At 41.7% G+C, this 21,923-nt stretch overlaps 2 protein-coding genes across 2 annotated transcripts in view; both read left to right on the top strand.

Moving 5' to 3' along the window:
• PPP1R42 (protein phosphatase 1 regulatory subunit 42) overlaps positions 1-12,150 on the top strand; it is a 36,421-nt gene extending 24,271 nt beyond the window's left edge. Inside the window, exons 7-9 of the mRNA XM_068983426.1 lie at positions 586-745; positions 11,127-11,205; positions 12,070-12,150. Coding sequence (XP_068839527.1) covers positions 586-745; positions 11,127-11,205; positions 12,070-12,150 — 320 coding nt within the window. The remainder of the gene's footprint in view (positions 1-585; positions 746-11,126; positions 11,206-12,069) is intronic.
• A 1,826-nt stretch (positions 12,151-13,976) lies between these two features.
• Positions 13,977-21,691, top strand: TCF24 (transcription factor 24). The gene is made up of 2 exons (XM_068983291.1): positions 13,977-14,363; positions 21,578-21,691. Exons 1-2 carry the CDS (start codon positions 13,977-13,979, stop codon positions 21,689-21,691), a joined length of 501 nt encoding a protein of 166 aa, XP_068839392.1.
• The last annotated feature ends 232 nt before the right edge of the window (positions 21,692-21,923 follow it).

Genomic DNA, 21,923 nt, shown 5'->3' with positions numbered 1-21,923 from the left:
ACGAAGTTCAAAATATCTTAAAAACTTTCAGCATTTACTTTTGTAGTGTTTTGATGGAAATACTCATTTATTCATTTAATAAACACTTGTTGAGCACTGTGGATATGCCCAAGACTATGCTAAGCTCTGAGAATTAGAGTTGATTAAGGCAGTTTCTACTTAAAAGAAAAATCATTGCTAGAAAGGGACGAGGATCTATAAACAGGGAAATGATGTTAAGTGCGGAAATAAGGTATGAACAGATTACAAAAACCGTAATTGACTAATCTACTCCCTAAAGGTTATACACACTGAAAAAATAAACACATAACAGCAAAACGCAAGGGTAGTTAATATTAATTAATGTTGGTGTACCCATTTTGTCTATGAGAGTTGACCATGAACTTTCCTGTGTGGGTTCTCATGTATGAAAATCTGTCATATTTTTATCTTGGACATTAACTTTTTATTGGTTTTGCTATGAAACTATTTAGTCATATGTAATGCCATTTCTCAAAATATAGATAGTCTAATGCTGTTCTGTCATATTTACAATTTAGTTATTAGTTTCAAAGCAGAATGCTTTTAATTCTTTGTACGCTACAGGTAACTTTGAAACAATGCATCATATAGTTCCCGTTTATTACCCACAGGTGGGTAATCCAAAATTAGTCTTTTTCTCTGATATACAGAGATTTCTTGCAAATGGAAATGCATCTCCAGAAAGCTCCCAAGAAGATAACTCTAAAATTATTGAAGACATGGGGTAGGTTCTTTTAAATACTTCTGCGTGATTTATGTTTTGGCGGGAAGGATGGGACACTCTCACTGTCAACAACACAGAGGAAGAAAGGTCCTCCATCTATCTTCTAGTTCTCTGTTCTCAATTCTTCTTGACCAAGCATCAAAAAAAAAAAAAAAAAAGTTCACTGTTCACCTGCCAAAACAGTTATTAAGTTGCAGTGGTTCAGGAAGAGCTGGGAGTCACAGACAAGATACGTCAACTGGAATAAGGCAGGTGACTCAGGCAAGTCCCAAAAGCAGCAGGTAAAGATGTCTGAATGAGCAGGGATAACAGCAAAGGAGCCTGAGGCTGAGACGGTAATGATGGTCCATTGGTGAGTAGAGGGCATCTGGTGGTGGAAAGGAAGAGGAAGCCACAGCACGACAGGGACAGGCTAGTTTCACCACTTCTCCAACCCAAACGTTCTTAATTTGGGGTCCCTGAAGGATGCATTAAAAGTTTCATTAGGTTCTCAAAGAGATATATGATCTAAAAAATAGTTTCAGAATCACTATTCTAACCTCGCGTGCGTGCTAAGGCCCTTCAGTCATGTTTGACACTTTTCGACAACATGGACTTCAGCCCTCCAGGCTCCTCTGTCCATGAGATTCTCCAGGCAAGAATACTGGAGTGGGTTGCTAAGCCCTCCAGGGGATCTTCGTGACCCAGGGATTAAATCCGCATTTCTTAAGCACTCCTGTATTGGCAGGCAGGTTTTTTACCACTAATTTTAAACTCTGAAAATACACATGGGCTTCCCAGGTGGCATATACGTAATTTACTTTATTATGAATCAGCTCTAAGTCTCCTGATGAGAAGAAAATTGCTTTTTTTTTTTCGTTTTATGAACGATGTTATTGCTTTAATGTAAAGATATATCATACCAGGAAACAACTTCCTTCATCATAAAACTAATAGGCACTTGCTATATGCCAGAACAGTACTCAGTATAATAAAAACTCAAATGAGATACGCCTGACCTCAAAGATTTTGCAACAAGCTAATGTGAGAGTCAAATGTGATACCAACTATATATTGTGATAATGTTATGGGCTTTATACACCAGATCATCATACATCCTATAAATTATTCATTCAACTTTTTTCATTTAAATCAATACAGTGATTGCTCTATTATCTTCCCAGTCATATCACAGTAGTTCAGTTAGTTCAGTTCAGTCGCACAGTTGTGTGTGACTCTTTGCGACCCCATGAATTGCAGCACGCCAGGCCTCCCTGTCCATAACCAACTCCCAGAGTTCGCTCAAACTCATGTCCATCAACTCGGTGATGCCATCCAGCCATCTCAACCTCGTCATCCCCTTATCCTCCTGCCCACAATCCCTCCCAGCATCAGAGTCTTTTCCAGTGAGTCAACTCTTCACATGAGGTGGCCAAAGTATTGGAGTTTCAGCTTTAGCATCATTCCTTCCAAAGAACACCCAGGACTGATCTCCTTTAGGATGGACTGGTTGGATCTCCTTGCAGTCCAAGACTCTCAAGAGTCTTCTCCAACACCACAGTTCAAAAGCATCAATTCTTTGGCACTCAGCCTTCTTCACAGTCCAACTCTCACATCCATACATGACCACTGGAAAAACCACAGCCTTGACTAGACAGACCTTTGTCGGCAAAGTAATATCTCTGCTTTTCAATATGCTGTCTAGGTTGGTCATAACTTTCCTTGTAAGGAGTAAGCTTCTTTTAATTTCATGACTGCAATCACCATCTGCAGTGATTTTGGAGCCCCAAAAAAAACAAAGTCTGACACTGTTTCCACTGTTTGTCCATCTATCTGCCATGAAGTGATGGGACTAGATGCCATGATCTTAGTTTTCTGAATGTTGAGCTTTAAGCCAACTTTTTCACTCTCCTCTTTCACTTTCATCAAGAGGCCCTTTGGTTCCTCTTCACTTTCTGCCATAAGAGTGGTGTCATCTGCATATCTGAGGTTATTGATATTTCTCCCGGCAATCTTGATTCCAGCTTGTACTTCTTCCAGCCCAGCGTTTCTCATGATGTACTCTGCATAGAAATTAAATAAGCAAGTTGACAATATACAGCCTTGGTGTACTACTTTTCCTTTTCCTGGAACCAGTCAGTTGTTCCACATCCAGTTCTAACTGTTGCTTCCTGACCTGCATACAGATTTCTCAAGAGGTAGGTCAGGTGGTCTGGTATCCCCATCTCTTTCAGAATTTTCCACAGTTTATTGTGATCCACACAGTCAAGGGCTTTAGCATAGTCAATAAAGCAGAAATAGATGTTTTTCTGGAACTCTCTTGCTTTTTCCATGATCCAGCAGATGCTGGCAATTTGATCTCTGGTTCCTCTGCCTTTTCTAAAACCAGCTTGAACATCTGGAAGTTCACAATTCACATATTGCTGAAAGCCTGGCTTGCAGAATTTTGATCATTACTTTACTAGCGTGTGAGATGAGTCCAATTGTGTGGTAGTTTGAGCATTCTTTGGCATTGTCTTTCTTTGGGATTGGAATGAAAACTGACCTTTTCCAGTCCTGTGGCCACTGCTGACTTTTCCAAATTTGCTGGCATATTGAGTGCAGCACTTTCACAGCATCATTTTTCAGGATTTGAAATAGCTGAACTGGGATTCCATCACCTCCACTAGCTCTGTTCGTAGTGATGCTTTCTAAGGCCCACTTGACTTCACATTCCAGGATGTCCGGCTCTAGGTGAGTGATCACACCATTGTGATTATCTGGGTCGTGAAGATCTTTTTTGTACAGTTTTGTGTATTCTTGCCACCTCTTCTTAATATCTTCTGCTTCTGTTAGGTCCATACCATTTCTGTCCTTTATTGTGCCCATCTTTGCATGAAATGTTCCCTTGGTATCTCTAATTTTCTTGAAGTGATCTCTAGTCTTTCCCATTCTGTTGTTTTCCTCTATTTCTTTGCACTGATCCCTGAGGAAGGCTTTCTTATCTCACCTTGCTATTCTTTGGAACTCTGCATTCAGATGCTTGTATCTTTCCTTTTCTCCTTTGCTTTTCGCTTCTCTTTTTTCACAGCTATTTGTAAGGCCTCCCCAGACAGCCATTTTGCTTTATTTCATTTCTTTTCCATGGGGATGGTCTTGATCCCTGTCTCCTGTACAATATCACAAACCTCCATCCATAGTTCATCAGGCACTCTATCAGATCTAGTTCCTTAAATCTATTTCTCACTTCCACTGTATAATCATAAGGGAATTGATTTAGGTCATACCTGAATGGTCTAGTGGTTTTCCCCACTTTCTTCAATTTAAGTCTGAATTTGGCAATAAGGAGTTCATGATCTGAGCCACAGTCAGCTCCCGGTCTTCTTTTTGCTGATTGTATAGAGCTTCTCCATCTTTGGCTGCAGAGAATATAATCAGTCTGATTTCAATGTTAACCATCTGGTGATGTCCATGTGTAGAGTCTTCTCTTGTGTTGTTGGAAGAGAGTGTTTGCTATGACCAGTACATTCTCTTGGCAAAACTCTATTAGCCTTTGCCCTGCTTCACTCCGTATCCCAAGACCAAATTTGCCTGTTACCCCAGGTGTTTCTTGACTGCCTACTTTTGCATTCCAGTCCCCTATAATGAAAAGGACATCTTTTTGGGGTGTTAGTTCTAAAAGGTCTTGTGGGTCTTCATAGCACCATTCAACCTCAGCTTCTTCATTATTACTGGTTGGGACACAGGTTTGAATCACCGTGATATTGAATGGTTTGCCTTGGAAACGAATAGAGATCATTCTGTCGTTTTTGAGATTGCATCCAAGTACTGCATTTCAGACTCTTTTGTTGACCATGATGGCTACTCCATTTCTTCTAAGGGATTCCTGTCCACAGTAGTAGATATACCGGTCATCTGAGTTAAATTCACCCATTCCAGTCCATTTTAGTTCTCTGATTCCTAGAATGTCAACGTTCACTCTTGCCATCTCCTGTTTGACCACTTCCAATTTGCCTTGATTCATGGACCTGACATTCCAGGTTCCTATGCAATATTGCTCTTACAGCATCGGAACTTGCTTCTATCACCAGTCACATCCACAATGGGGTATTGTTTTTACTTTAGCTCCATCCCTTCATTCTTTCTGGAGTTATCTCCCCACTGATCTCCAGTAGCATATTGGGCACCTACTGACCTGGGGAGCTCCTCTTTCAGTATCCCATCATTTTGCCTTTTCATACTGTTCATGGGGTTCTCAAGGCAAGAATACTGAAGTGGTTTGCCATTGCCTTCTCCAGGGGACCACATTCTGTCAGACCTCTCCACCATGACCCTCCTGTCTTGGGTGGCCCCACACAGCATGGCTTAGTTTCATTGAGTTAGACAAGGCTGTGGTCCGTGTGATCAGACTGACTAGTTTTCTGTGATTATGGTTTCAGTGTGTCTGCCCTCATGTTAACAGTGGAGTGAAGCAAGGTCTCGCTTTGCTTTGTATTTGTTTTTTATTTTTAGTCCATTGTTGAAAGGTTTTTATAGTGCATAGAATGTATAATTGTTGTTGTTTAGTCATCAAGTTGTATCCCACTCTTTGGGACCCTATGGACTGTAGTCTGCCAGCCTCCTCTGTCTATGGGATTTCCCAGGCAAGAATACTGGAGTGGGTTGCCATTTCCTTCTCCAGGGGATCTTCCCAACCCAAGGATCGAACCCGTGTCTCCAGTATTGGCAGGCTGATTCTCTACCACTAAGCCACCAGGAAAGCCCCATATCATAATAGTCACTAAGTTATAATAAATGGCATTAGCAAATTTCATTAAGAAAGTAATCAGAGCCAGGAGATGTACTTTGGAATAGATTTCCTTTTTCCAGAACTGCTTGATGAGGGTCACATGGGTTTGTCATGAGACCCTCTCAGAAGGGTCCAGTCAAGGGATAGTGACTCAGCATTCCTTAATGGAGCCCACCTGAAGAAGACCAATGAACAACAGTGCTGCTACCCCCATTCCCTGAAGAGTGGCTTAGGCTTGTCGAGAGAGGCCTGAGAGGGAGAAAGTCCTATAAGTCTGGAAAATGCTTTATCTGGGGAGAGGAGATAGGATAAGTAAGGAGTCCTAGTTTGGATCTTGCTTCCTCTCCATTCACACACACACAAAACAGAAGCTGTGTGTGAATTTGCCATACCTGATTATGTCCACTGCCATCAAAACCATAGCAAGTTTGTTCATAGCACCCCAAAAGTTTCTTAAAGATTCACATAACTCATTGTCAATTCCACAACAGTGTTCTTTGTGTTTTGTTTCTTTGCCAAGCATTTTGAAAGGTCTTCCTACTGTATCATCAAGGTGGAAAAGAAAACAATAAAAACGGACACAGCCTCAGAAAACAATATTGGTAAATCTGTACGTTGCCACACATACTGTTAGATCAGTTGTGAGCTGTGGCACGTACTACATATTCTGCCGCCCCAAACAAAGCTCTGGTCACTAGGACTGCACTGACAAATCCTAGTTCCTAACTAGGAACACTAAACACAAGCTACATGCATTTTCAACTACCAATACTAAGTACTGTTGAGATAGGCTACCCTTAAGAAACCACCAGCATAGAGGGATTTCTTTGAGAAGAATATATTGTCCTGCTTTTGCCACTGTCAGTGAAACTGATTATGTTCAATCCTGATTCTTAAGTTTTGTGAAAAAGTATTACATAAACATTTTCATTTTAAATTTTCATTTATTTATGTTTGGCTGTGCTGGGTCTTCATCACTGTGTGGACTTCTCTCTAGTTAAGGAGAATGGGAGCTACTCTCTAGTAGCAGTGTGCGGGCTTCTCACTGTGGTGGCTTCCTTTGTTGTGGAGCACAGGCTCTAGGGTGCACAAGCTTCAGGAGGTATGGCTCCCAGGCTCTCCAGCACAGGCTCGATAGTTGTGGCACACAGGCTTAGTTGCTCCATGGCAGGTGGGATCCTCCAGGATCAGGGATCAAAGCCATGTCTCCTGCACTGGCAGGTGGATTCTTTACCCCTGAGCCACCAGGGAAGCCCCAACATTTTCTTTTAAATATTTTTTATCTCCTCAGGGCACATTTTCACTGAGGGCATGCCAAAACATTGATTTGGTTATCACAAATAATTTAAGTCTTATTAAATGTTAATATCACCTTCAATCAAAGGTGACCAAACCTATTATGGAATTTCATTAAGCTCTTGATAATAGACTATTAGGCTGTGCCTCTTGCTAACATTTTACTAATTTAGTGTAAGGCTAGGAGACAGTCCATGGAGTCCCTAGCAATTACACCACCACCACCACCATGAGACAATGAGAATAAAGTTAGAAGGTTAGTAAAGTATTAAAATACACAGCTCTTAAGAACAGATTTTTAGTTTATAAAAAGTTGATTAAACCAACTCCCTCCCTTAATTACTTGAAGGAGGGTTAATGAGCTGGTATCAGCAGGAGAGTCCCCTACAGTCTACATTTAAGATTCAAGGTGGGGAGCCTGATCAGAGGTGGAAAGGAGCTTTAGAGGTTTTTCCAAAATTCTAGAAGTATAAGCCCCACACTCCTTTAAGGTTTACACACTGAGAGCTGTGCCTGTGTCCTGTGTAGAACACAGTGAAGCAACATCTGTCCAATGACAGGGGAATGTTTTCCACCTCCTTTATAAATGCATGCCGTCTGTGCTCATGTATATTTACATAAGCCTGCCTTCCCTACAGGGAGGAAAAAGTCAGACTCATTGACGTTGCTGTTGACCCCCAAACTGAACTTGATACTATCAATGTACACTTTAATTAAAGATTAGTTCAACACTATTTTTTTATTTAAAGGCCGATTCTGAACAAATGCCTTCACTGTTCAATTAAAAATAGTATGTGGTATGGAACAAAAAATGTGCAAATTATTGCCTCTTTCTCTGTTTGTCACAGTAAATACTTTCTGACAGATGTTTCCTCTCTTTTCAAGCTGGCTAGGAGGTATTTGAGCCTTGGTAATTTAAAAATAGGCATTAAATACATTTGTACATTGTAAATAAGATCCACTGAGAATACAGTACCCACAGCACGGTACAATGAAAAGAGCAAACTGTTACTTGATTAACTATCTTTCAAGCCCAAGCAATGTCAATATAGTCAATCCATCCCTTCTGTTAATGTAAAAATAATACCTTCCTAGCTGGGTTAGAATGCCCTTAGGTTCAGACACCTTTAAGGAATGTGAATCCCTGGGACCTATAATTCATAGGAAATGTTCACTGTGTGTTATTTAACTATTTATAAAATACCTACTAACTTTAGTTAGAAATGAAAGCATTGGGTTTCTTTGAGTTAAAAAGTGATCTTTAAAAACAGTACAAAATAATTTGCTTTTACCACTGTTAAGGTTATGCTATGTTTGAACAGTTGTAACAACAGATCTCCTATGTGCTTCAAGAAGAATTTTTTAAAACTTAGATAATACTTTTAGTCATGAAACTCTGGGATGATATTATATAAACTCATTTGTAAAACTCTAACTACTTTTAATTTTGCTATGTTAAATCCAACCTCAGCCTAACCAACTTTTATATGCAAAATAACTGTATGCATCAGTAATATAGGTATAATGCTAAGATTTTGGTTTGCAGTTCTCAAAGAACTCTTTTGAAATTAGGAGAACTCTCACCTCCCTAAAAAAAAAGGAAAAAGAAAGTAATAGTAATGAGCAACAAAACTGTTTTTAAAACAGTCTAAGCTAGCTTTTGTGATGTCTAGTCTCAACTCTGTCAATGGCTTACTCTATGAACAAGAATTATGTACGTTATAAGAACTGTACTAGTTATTTTCCATTTTAAAATTTCTATTCTGAAAGCTTAGTCTTCATTACCCAAACAAATTATAAAACACAGTAGGACCCTTTGAGATAAGAGTACTATCAGCCCCAACTTATATATAGGGAAAATGAGTGTTGGAGAAACCCAGTCAGAGGAGCCCAACGTCACAGGATTGCCAGGAGGCTGAACTGGGACATGAATCCAGGTCATTGACTCCGAAAGTCAAGTTCTTAATTACACTGCCAGGGGGTCTCAAAAACATTACACTGCCAGGGGGGTCTCAAAAACACCCTAAAGTAAAAGCAGATAAAATAAGTAAGGGAAGCAGGTGAGAATGTGACTGAGGTAAACTGGAGAGCATGCTGTCCAACTAAAGGCAACTGTAGCTACTTGGCTCCAAAACACTACAGCCAGACAGGCAAGTTGAACTTGGCAAATCAGATTATCTGGCAAGCAAGATATCTAGATTGTGGAATCATCTGATTTTTAAAATGTTGTAAATACTGGATCAATATTTTTTCTTTAAAAATGTCCATTACAGTGGGTAAAAAGAAAAAATAAATCAAGTAATGCTAACGAGGATATGGAGCCACCAGAACTGTCATGCACTACTGGTGGCGATGCAAAAAGAATAGTTCAGCCAATTTGGAAAAAAGTTTGACATATTCTTACAAAGTTAAACACACACTCAACACACTCAGCAGTCCCACTCCTAAGTATTTCCCCAGGTGAAATGAAAACATATACTCACACAAAAATCTGAACCCTAATGTTTTTAGTGGCTTACGAAGAATCACCAAAAATTGGGAACAACCCAAAAGCCCCTCAGCAGGGAATGGATAAACAAACTGTGGTACATCCATACAATGGAATACTACTCGGCATTAAAAAGAAATGAGCTAGCAATATATGAAATGACACAGACCTCAGAAGCACTATGCTGAATGAAAGACACCAGACTTAAAAGGCTACACAATGTAAGATTCCATGACCTACTGCCAAAGGCAAAACTGCAGAGACAGAAAACATGAGTAGGTGCTGAGGACCTGGGGTTGACTACAAAGGGTCAATACAAGGGAATTTTGAGGGGGTGATGAAATGTTGCATATTTTTATTGTGGTAGTAGTTAAATGACTGTAAATGTTTTATCAAAACTGCTGAACTATGTACTCAAAGGACTGTTTAAGTCTGTAAAATTATACCTTAATTTACAATGAAGGAAATAGCTGAAAGGTGAAAAAAGTACCAACTGTATACACATAACAAAACAATATATTTTCTTCACTGGTATATGTGATCATTTTACATTATAAAGGTAACAAACTCTGTGACATATTTTTTAAAAAGATAAGTATGATTTTGAGACCTACATCACTCTGGGACTTCCCTGATGGTCCAGTGGCTAAGACTCCAAACTCCCAATGCAGTCTTTGATCCCTGGCAAGGAACTAGATCTCACACACTGCAACTTAAAGAGTCCGCATGCTGCAAATAAGGATTCTGCATGCCACATCTAAGACCTGATGCAGCCAAATAAATAAATATCTTTTTAAAAGGCCTAATCACACTCAGTGAAATAAAATCTATAGCACTCTATAACCAGATTAGGCAAGAATTTCAAAGAAAGATGTATAATGAAAATAGTATTTGGATTGTTAATAGGGATTCAAGTTAATGCTCTTTACTGAGATAAGAGATACAAAAAAAAAATGTTTTGCAAATAATGAAGATCCCTACAAATAGTAAATAAAATAGTATGGTAAAAAGCACAAGTGTTAAGGTTAGTCTGCCTGGCCTGAATTCTGTCTCTGCCACTTAGTAACTGTGTGACCTTGGACAACTTTTTTCAACTGTCTTAGCTTTATTTTCTCAACTATAAGGTCCTCGAAGGGTTTTTGTAAACACTAAATGAGAAAATAAAAGTGCTTTCTGTAAAACACTTAGCACTTAAAAAGATACCTGTTACTAATTTATATAATGTTGAAAATTTGAAGATGTTTATTCTCCATTTCAACTTTAATTGCAAATACTAGAGTCTAGTAGGAATTAGGACTAGAGTCATCAGAGGATTCAGAGGCTGCTTAGAGTGGCAGCAGACAAGACAAGGGGGTGGCCTGAGGTGGCAGGTCTTGTTACATCAGTCCTTTCGAACCTGTTGGGCAACTCAGCAGGCAACTGGCCAGTCATTATTAGCAGTGAAGTGCCTGCCCTGTGCCGCACATGCACATTCGCCCCAACTCCTAGAGGACCAGAAGACTCTAGCAGTCTAGGCTAAGAGGAGGCTTATGAGATGCCAGGGTGCAAAATATAAGGAGCCCTGAGCACCTAATTTGCCTACCCTAATCCTGGCCCCTACCTTCGCTCCAATATTGTTATTTCCACACCTCTCCCAACTCACAAATTTTCCATAATCTTCCCTGCCTCAGAGGCACAATCTTCGTTTCTGCTTTCTTTAAAGCCTGAGAAGATTCACAGTTTAGTAACTAATCATTAGCCTTCACTGTTGTTAATGTGTCCAAGATTATATACGTTTCCTACCTGTTTTGGATAACTTTCAGTTTTGAAATAATTTAAATGCTGTTTTTTATTTCTCTCTGTCAATACAGAAGTCTCTCTTTGAAGGCATCTGAAAGCTTGCTGACAAAAAATGATGCACGTGAACCTCACCTTCTTCATAATTTGAAAGTAAATTTGTAAAACAGTAAATTCAACCTCAGTGATCTGAAATGTTTCATTCTTTACTTTTATAGCACTAGGCAACATCATCTTTTGTGGTTTGTGGCTTTACAGTCTCTCATTATATAAGAAAAACCTTTGCAATTCCTGTTTGATTTGCTTCTTTATAAAATCTGAAACAGTCCTTTACAATTGCTTTATTCCTCATTACATACAATTTTCTGGGAAAATAAAGATGTGCTTTCTCATTCATCAACAGTAATCGTTTTCTGAACTCACGGTATTTTGGTGTGCTTCTTTATCTTAAAGTGTAAATCTGACTATATTTATCGAATGGGAATAGAGATGAAAACCTGAGGATTACTCTGAGTTACTAATAAAGTGTGTGGAACTTTATACTCAAATGAAGTTCAGTTCAGTTCAGTTCAGTTGCTCAGTCGTGTCCGACTCTTTGCGACCCCATGAATCGCAGCACGCCAGGCCTCCCTGTCCATCACCATCTCCCAGAGTTCACTCAGACTCACGTCCATCGAGTCCCTAAGTACCACCATTACTATGTACTAGGTTTGTTATTTAGTCGCTAAGTCGTGTTTGACTCTTTTGCGACCCCAAGGACTATAGCCTGCCAGGCTCTTCTGGCCAAGGGGATTCTCCAGGCAAATATGCTAGAGTGGGTTGCCATTTCTTCCAAGGTATCTTCCTGACCCAAGGATCAAACTGGGATTGACAGGTGGATTCTTTACCAGGAAAGCCCTGCACTTGTTGGCAGCTCCAATTTTTAAATATATGGTAAAGGATGAAATTATGTCACATGTACAAGAACGGTTTCATTAAGGATACTTTAAATTCGATATTCTGTCTCGACCCCCAAAGATTGACGCAAGAATTGTTTTCAAGGATGCATTAATCACATTGCTGGGAAATATTGGGCGCCTGCTCAAACTTCACCTGTGAAGGCGATGGTTGCAAACGAGCGGAAGCCACACCAGGTCGGGGGCGTCCAGGGCCCGGGCTTTCCCGGGCAGCGCCCCCTTTTCTCAAGGAGCCTGGAGGCGGCCGCCATCCCCGCTCCCCAGGAGCCACGAGGGTACAACACCTCGGGCGAGCTCCCTACAGGGAAACTCCCAAATCCGTTCCAACTACGGAAACAAAGGGGGGCCCCGGGGGGATGGGACGATGGAGGCGCCGACCTCGGGAAGAAGCGATTGCGACTGGGGAAACTAAAAGTACCACAGACCGTGCGCACGCTCGAACTCAGTGCAGTTTACCTCCGGGCGGCTCAATACACTGGTCGAGGAGTCCCGAGGCGGCGGGACTACGCTTCAAGCGGTCAAGACGGCAGGAGACGTTGACCTTGTGGTGCAGCAAACGGTGAGCGCGTCGAGGAGGCACACGCCACACTTCCTCACCGAAAGTTAAGGCGCGTTCCACAGAACGGCCACCTTCGCGCCTCGGCCCGGCGCGGGTCTGGAAGGCGCCCGGGGCTCAGCTTGAGCCCGAAGCGGAAGGTTCACGGCGAGACAATGTAACTCGCGAGGCCGCGCTGGGGTCCTTAGAGCCCAAGCCGCGACTCTGGCCCCACCGGAGCGCTTGACGTACCGCGCTCGGGGCCCGACCTGGGGGAGAACCTGAACGCGGGGGGCGTGGCCAGCAAGACGCCCCGCCCCTGTGGCCCCGCCCCGCCGGACGGTTTGATTAATGAGTCTCCCGAAGCAGAGAGGCTCCGGGAGCACGCAGCCCCACAGCCCAGCACCACAGGTGCCAGAGGACGTCGGCGGGTCCTGCCGCGGTGATCCCGGCGCCTAGCTTGGCCCGCAAGCAGTCTTCGCCTCGGAGGAGCCCGCATAAAAGGCGCACCCGATCCGCTGGACGAAGATGGAGTGACCGGCGCGGTCCAGGCCACGCAGACCCGGCTAGACGCTTCTCTTCCCGCGCAGCAGAGCCGAACCCCGCACAGCCCCTCCAGGAAAGGTGAGGACCCGGGTCCGACCCCTGCCGCGCAGTTCCCGGACTTGGACGGGTGGCGGGTGCCTTAGTCTGAGGTGACGCCACAGGTCCCTCACTCTGGCAGAAACCGCCCCGGGCTCCTGCTGTCGCCCCTGGGGACCCCGAGCCTCCGGAACGCATAATGCGAGGGCGGCCGGCGCGGGCACCGCGGGCCGCGGCGTGCTCTACGAGTTGACCCCCTCCATCTTTCCCGCGGGATGGGCAGGTTAATAATCCAGACGCGCGAACAAGTTCTGAACCTGAAATCTTCCTTCCCCCAGTATCGTAGCCTTCTTGACTAAATTGTTGGTGCAAAGTAAGGCGGTTGGGCTTCCCTGGTGGCTCAGACGGTAAAGAATACGCCTGCAATGCGGAGACTTGGGTTCGATTCCTGAGTCAACAAGATTTCCCTGGAGAAGGAAATGGCAACCCACTCCAGTATTCTTGCCTGGAGAATGCCATGGACAGAGGAACCTGGTTGTCTACAGTCCATGGGGTCGCAAAGAGTCGGACACGACTGAGCGACTAAGCACAGCATACAAGGCTGTTTGGTACCGGGGCCCTCCTGAGCCTTCTAACCAGTCTAGGAATCCTCAGGCCCCCCAACTCTCCCCAGACGCCGGGAGGCAAAAGTGCCCCAATCAGAAGGCGCTCGACTCTGAGATGGCCCGGAGCCACATCGGATGGTGGGGCAGGGCGCGCAGCGGGAGCGAGAGGGCTGCGCTCCCATCTGGACTAAGCTCGACCAGCGCCCCGGCCTCACCGCGCCTTCGATCCTTTGCAGGGAAGCTGCTATGGACCGCGGCGGCCCCGCAGGCAGCCCCCTGATCTCCAGCAGCGAGCTCGCGCCCCCGGTAGCCGCAGCCAGAGACTTGAGCCCCGGACGGACCGGGCCGGGACCCTCGGGCCCAGGCGGCGGCGCGCGCTCGGGAGGCGGGCGGCCGGCGGCCGCGAACGCGGCGCGGGAGCGCAGCCGCGTGCAGACTCTGCGGCACGCCTTCCTGGAGCTGCAGCGCACGCTGCCGTCGGTGCCGCCGGACACAAAGCTGTCCAAGCTGGACGTGTTGCTGCTGGCCACCACCTATATTGCGCACCTCACCCGCAGCCTGCAGGACGACGCGGCGCCGGCGGACCCAGGACTGGGCGCCCTTCGCGGGGATGGTTACCTACACCCGGTCAAGGTAGGCGGGCAGGGCACTGAGGAGCCGGGCCCGGGAGCAAGCCACCATGACCTGCCGAGTCTGACACTGCTTGGGCAGATACCAGCGAGCTCTCACCGCTCCTTCCGTGTGAGACAGGGGACAGACCCGAAGAGCGATCTTCGCCTGCCAAGTCACCGGCAGGGAGGTCCCCACTGCACTAGGTTACTCCTTAACTGTTTGCAGGTAGTGGCTTAAACCTGGGGTGGCTTGGGTAGGGGGAGTTTCATGCCCCCTATAGGATGATGGAACCTACAGAATACCTTTCCTAGATGAGAAATTTTTCGGGGGTGCCTGGTGGGGTGCTTGGTTGCACATCCTGATAATTTTTAGTTACCAGAGCCTTTGAGGGTTTTTAATTTACATAATTATGTTTCCCCTTGTGATTTTTGTCAATTTTTTTTAAGTTTCACGAATTAAATAGGGTGATGGAATTATCTGTTGCTAACTCACCCTAGGAAACCAATGTTGAAATTTTTCTGTAAAATAAGACCGTTCTGCATCCCCCTATGGTAAATTTTCAGTCCATTTTAATGTTAACTATCATAGACTAGGCAACTACCAAGAATGTTAGAAATGTTAGAAAAACTACAATGAGTTTATGTAATTTTCATAATAAATTGGCTTGTATTTGTGTTCGGATTAAATACTATATTCAAATTCTTTAATGTACAAAATTACCCAAGAGAGTTCCTCTTGTATAATATTTTTTACATTACATGTAGGTAGTAATGTACAAAATTGGTGGGGGTTTTGTTTAATACTGTTTATATGATTATGATTTATTACCTATATTGCAATATTTAGACTCTCATCATCCTTTTCTCCTAGATCTAATTGTTTTTAAATATTACATCGATCAGGCTTTCTGTTCAAAATGAGTCACCTTCCCTATATTTTCTAAAACTAAATATTCAAAATTTTATTCTACTATTCTGAAGCATTTTCACACACACAAATATAAAATTAAGACTTTGCCTTAAGTATATCAGTGTTCAGTAAATTATTGAATAATCATTATTGAAATGAGGCTAAAATACATCCTCTAATATTGACTGAACTTAAAATTCTGTGGTAAGCTTTAACAAAATTTACTTTGCAAATGTAATCAACATAATATTCAATTACTAATTAAGGGGTTTTTGTATATAACCATTAGATGTTATTAATCTATCAATATTAGATTAATATTAGGTACCTCAGATTGCTATTCAAATGTATCATTTATATTAGATTTCTTTTGACTTGACATTATACTCTAACAAAGTTTATTTCAACATTAAGTAGGCTTAATACAAAAGGCATCTGTTAAATGCCTCTTTGTGGGAGAGAGAAATCATATGAGAAATCCCGTTGTTTTGCACTTTTGTTTCTTGCAGTGCTTTTTTGAATGAGTAACGTTAAAACCATAATTTTCATGAATGCTAAAACCATACACTTCATGTAACAATAAGCTTAACAAGAGTTTCTTTTTGCCCTAATTCCCATACCAAATGTTTTTGTAGTCTTATAACTCTTTAAAGAAAAATTATATCTCATTTGTCCTCTGAATCAATTATTTTGATTTTAAGAGACAATTATAGGGATAATGAAAGACGGCCAAAGATTACCTCTTAAAACAAAATTGAGGGACTTCCCTGGTAGTCCAGTGGCTAAGCCTCTGTGCTCTCAGTGCATGGATGTCAGGATTCTATTCCTGGTCAGGGAACTAGACCCACATGCCATAGCTAAAGATCCTGCATGCTGGCAAGGAAGATCAGAGATCCCAGATGCCACAACTAAGACCTGGGCAAATAAATAAAAGTAAATATTAAAAAATGAAATTGATGGTGGTTGAACAAATTACTATTTTAAAATTATTTACTGAGTGCCTGCTATGTGCAGAGCACTGTTGTTAAGAGAGTGAATACAATTAAGGGTAAGACTCAATCCTTGCCCTAAATGAACATATAATGGAGAAAAAGACAGAAATACAATAACAGTATTATAAGATACAGGCTTCCCCAGTGCTGCTGCTGCTGCTACTGCTAAGTCGCTAGTCGTGTCCGACTCTGTGCGACCCCATAGACTGCGGCCCACCAGGCTCCCCTGTCCCTAGGATTCCTTGCCGTTTCCTTCTCCGATACATGAAAGTGAAAGTGAAGTCACTCAGTCGTGTCTGACTCTCAGCGACCCTATGGACTGCAGCCTACCAGGCTCATCTGTCCATGAGATTTTCCAGGCAAGAGTACTGGACTGGGTTGCCATTGCCCTCTCCGCTTCCCCAGTGGCTAAGCGGTAAAGAATCTGCCTGCCAATGCAGGAGATGCGCAGGTTCATTCCCCACATTGGGAAGATCCCCTTGCGGAGGAAGTGGCAACCCACTCCAGTATTCTTGCCTGGAGAATCCCATGGACAGAGAAGCCTGGTGGGCTATAGTCCATGGAGTCGCAGAAGAGTCAGACTGGACTTAGCTACTGAACAATAACACTTTTAAGAGAGAACGCTGTACGTGCCATAGGAGACTTATAACCCCGTGCTGCGGCGATGCCGAGGAAAGAGATTCTGTGTACATAACTGAAACAGTTTGTGACACTTGATTTTACAAATATTACCAAAATGCTTAAATATTAAGTCTGTTGTTGATTAATCTAATGCCAAAGAAATATTCTGATTATTTGTACTTTTTAATCTACAAAAGATACTGTAACCTTTAGTTAAAGAGTGTTCCAAAATGACTGTTTTTCTGTCTTACAACATAGTATTACTGGGCCTTACTTTGATGATCAAAGATCCATTAACAAATATTTCAAGGCCATAATTTTGAATCATCAAAATAATCATCTTATTATCAGTATTGGAGATTTGGCATTGTTAGCATTGTTGGGAATTTATAGTAAGAGTACCCCAAGGGACTTGCCCATTGGTCCAGTGGTTAAGATTCTGTGCCTTCCAATGCAGGGGGCCGGGGTTCCATCCCTGGTCAGGGAACCAGATCCTGAATAACGTAAGAACCTGCATGCCAAAACTAAGACTTGGCGCAGCCAAATAAATTTTAAAAAAAGAAGCTCTCTGAGAATCTTAAACAAAAAAAGAATACCTCAAATGAAACTGGAAGGTTTAAGAGACTGGGATCCCGGAAGATAGGCTAAAACAACACTTTATATGTGTTTGGGATGTGAACAGTTCTGATCAGCACCAGCATCCAAAAGAGCAGAACTCCAAGAGAACAGGGCTGTATTTCAGATACTTACATTGTAAGAAAAGCACAGTTGGCCTTATTAATTGCATTACCCCTGGAGAATCATTGTTGATAACACAGATAAACAGTAATTTTAAAAAATAAATTTTGTTACTTTGTTTTGTTATTTTGGAATCATTTAACTCCAAAAATCAAGAATATATATTTTTAAAGTCTTTTGTTTCCGGTTTAGTTCTGGTTAATTGTATGAGTGCATTAGATTGTTCTAAGCTAAGAAACTACCTAATTTTAAATATGCCTTCTTAGGTAAAGCAGAAAGTCAGGATTGTGTTAATCTACACAATGCTAAAACAGACCATTGAGAAGTGAAATGTAAATCAGTCACCTGATTTTATTGGCATGATGCTGCCATGCAACCTAACCAATATTTTATTTATATGTTTATTTCTGACTCCTAAAACTATTTGTGTGTCTACATTAAATTCATTAAAAAAAATTTTAGTAGCCTTTTTGAAAATCCAGGGACACAAAGTTATTAAAAAGGGAACTTTACTTAGTCCATGAAATATCAGGCAAAAATCCACATAAACATTTTTAGGTTTGTTTCATAAATTACATATAAATTACTTATGTAGTGTGTGTGCTCAGTTGCTCAGTGGTGTCTGACTCTTGGCAGCCCCACTGACTGTAGCTCACCAGGCTCCTCTGTCCATGGAATTTTCCAGGCAAGAATACTGGAGTGGGGTGCCATTTCCTGCTCTAGGGGATCTTCCCTACCCAGGGATCAAACCCTCATGTCTTGCATTCGCAAGACAATTCTTTACCCAGATTCTTTACCTCTGGGCCACCTGGGAAGGCCACTTACCTACTAGCAAGGCTGTAGAGCAGATGCCTTCATTGGTCCACTCTTGGTTGCATGCTTTAGAGTGATTCTCAATACAGTGAAACCCAGGCAACACATAGAACTAACAGGGAGCATTCAGTAGTACTTTTATTTATTTTTTGATGTGTTTTAATTCACATTCTCAAATTATTATTATCTACATCTATTATCTATATTTTCAAGTATAGAATTCTCAAATTATATTTGAGGTTTGAGCATGAAATTTTTATACTCATGAAAATGTGGCAGTAGTGTAAAAGATTGAAAAGTGCAGATTTAGGGACTTCCCTGGTGGTCCAGTGGCCAATACTGCATGCTCCCAGTACAAGGGGCCAGGGATTGATCCCTGATCAAGGAACCAGATCCCCACATACTGCAACTAAGAGTTCACCTTCCACAACTAAAAGACCCTGCATGCTGCAAGTAAAGATCTTGCATGCCTCAATAAAGTTTGAAGATCCCACGTGCTGCAACTAAGATCTGGCATGTCCAAATTAATTAAGTTTTTTAAAAATAAAGAAAAGCACTTGTTTATGATATGCCTGAAAATCTGCACTTCAAATTGATGATCTGTGCCCTATACTATTTGCTGGATGTGGTAGTCACCTCAGACTGTGAAAATAAAATACCATAGATGGGTAGATGAAACAACAGAAATTTATTTTCTCACAGTTCAGGAGGCTGGAAAATTCAAGATCATGGTGTTGGCCAACTCACTTCCTAGCAAGAGCTCTCTTCCTGTCTTGCATTTGGCCAACTTCACTCTTTCTCAAAGAAGGGGAGCTCTACCTCTTCTTAAAAGGCCACTAATCCTATCATGAGGGACCCACCCTCATGACCTCATCTAACCATAATTACCTCTCCAAATTATCATCACACTGGGGGTTAGAGCATTAACAAGTAAGTTTTGGGGGAACACAAATGTTCACTCCATAATACCATGACACTGGATTCTTCAGTATAATGCAGGTCTTAACTCTGGTCTAACAATGCCAAATTCAGACATATCAAAAAATCCCAGGCAAATTTCTAAAACACTTCACGTTCCCTACTGGTCAAGGGAATCCCAGGAACAGGACCAATATGATACATCCAGAGCATACACGAATGCACTTCTATGATTTAAAACAAAACCTGAAATGGATTTGCAAAAATAAATAACAATCAGTCTTATTACTGTATTGAATATAAAATACAAGTTTGTTTATAGGAAGATTATATAGGAGTGGAACATTTTAAATTCCAAGTAACACAGATGTTGTATTTAATCTGTGTTGAAGTTCTGCTAGATTCTGAGCAGAATAATCTGACTTTAGGACTCTGAAATGATCTAAAGCACATTGGAGCAAGTTCAGTTATCACATCTGGAGGCATAAAACTCATATGCTTACTTATTATTCCTTATGCTACATTTTACATCTGGAATCCCAGTTGAGGTGACAGTCCCTGTATTTGGAAGGCTTATAAGGCAGGCTTATATTATTTCAGATAAGAATTGGCTCTACCTTATACTTTTCTGAAGAGGTCCAGTCTGATTTAATTGGTCTGGAGTGTGATTTGGCCATTAGTTTTTGGGGTTTTTTTTTAAAGCTCCCATGTGATCCTAATGTGCAACTTGTGTTGAAAAGCCAGAGCTCTTATGAACTTTTTAAAAACTTATTTATTCATTCCTTTATTTACTGGCTGTATTGGGTCTTCATTGCTATGCATGGGCTTTCTCTGGTTGTGGCGGATGGGGATTACTCTCTGGTCGGGCTTTTCATTGCAGTGGTTCCTCTTGTGGAGCACGGGCTCTAAAGCATGGGCTCAGCTGCCCTACAGCATGTGGAATCTTCCTGGATCAGGGAACCTATGTTCCTTGCATTAGCAGGCAGATTCTTAACCACTGTACCACCAGGGAAGTCCTCTTACGGACTTTGAATTATTAAGAACTGTACCTCTGTTTGAGCACCATGGTTTATCTTCCAGGCATTTAAGAACATTCCAAGGACCACCCTTTCCACTGGTGGTCCAGTGGCTAAGACTCTGTGCTCCCAATGCAGGAGGCCCAGGTTTGACCCTTGGTCAGGGAACTAGATCCCACATATCACAACTAAAGATTCTGCATGCCGCAACTCCTGTATGCTGCAACAAAAATTTAAGATCCTGTGTGCCACAACTGAAGCCTGGCAGAGCCAAATAAATATATTAATCTTAAGTTTTTTTAAAAAAGAACATTTCATGGTGCTGTGTAACCAGCAGTCTGCCCATGAACATTCACTGGTGAAAGTAGCCTGCCACTCACACCAGTGTTTACTCTCTGGAGAGTGTGGAACCCCACTGCTGACCTCAAAGAACTGCACTTTAGTCTAAAGACTTATCTTTGTATTAAAAAAAAAAAAAGCGGTGTTTCTCTGATTAGTATTCCAAGGACCTTAAACCAAAATTATGTGACCGTCCCCTGTAAGAAAAAAAAGTCCATCCTGAAAGTATTACCTATAGTGTATTTTTTCATCATCGTCCTGTTTGGAAATTAATTATATTATTTGAAAGGCTGGCCATTTTAAAGGTGAATTTAGAAGAGTCACAATCAGAATAGAAATGTGATGATGACTGCAGGTTAGGGCGTGTGATGCCAGCACAAGCAGACATTTAATCTAGATGTTCTAGCTGTGTAACCCCGAACATTCTAATATTTGCAACTTCCGGATGTTGCTTTTAGCAGGATAAAATGTTTAGGTAGTTGAATTAGTCACTTTTCATTGTAACCCTTTGTCAAATGTTGATGCGTAATACCACATATCACTTTTTAAAACATTTTTAAAGCCAGGGATTTTGTTTTAGGTTGAGTTTAAAGTTAAAATATTGTAGATAGATAAATTTTCCTACATCTAAATATACTTATTCTTCATAATTTTTTGCAGTTCTGGCCCACATGCATGCATTATAATCAGAGTCTGGGTATATTTTTAATTTTGCTGTTAGCATTAATAAACTTTTTTTTTGTCATCACTTAGACTTCGTAATCACAGTTGTTACTAGCTACATAGTATTGCATTTGCATTGAAGCATTAGGAATTTTTAATATTCTTATTGTACACTGTCTGTCATAGATACTAACTTTTGGATTATTGTTTAAATATTCTTTTTCAGAAATGGCCCATGCGATCAAGATTGTACATTGGTGCTACTGGTCAGTTTCTGAAGCATCCTGTCTCTGGAGAAAAAACAAATCATGACAATATTCCAACAGACTCTCAGCCTTAGGCTCTCCCCTGATGGGAGCTGGTAGAAAGTGACGTTGTTGTTTTTAACTGATATGAAATAACTATATTTATTACATCAGACATAACAAGCATTATTTCTGAAAGTTTTCACGTGAATCCATAGTTGCATATTCTAATTTGTCTAATCTAAGTAAATGTGGAATGAAATCCTCAGTCGAAAGTAAAAATACACAGCTTGTCCATTCAGTGTGAGAGAGTAATTACTATAAATT

The sequence above is a fragment of the Capricornis sumatraensis genome, chromosome 11 (assembly GCF_032405125.1).
Source record: "Capricornis sumatraensis isolate serow.1 chromosome 11, serow.2, whole genome shotgun sequence".
Taxonomy (NCBI): domain Eukaryota; kingdom Metazoa; phylum Chordata; class Mammalia; order Artiodactyla; family Bovidae; genus Capricornis; species Capricornis sumatraensis.
Note: the sequence above shows the minus strand (reverse complement) of the source record. Positions and strands in the feature narration are given on the sequence as shown.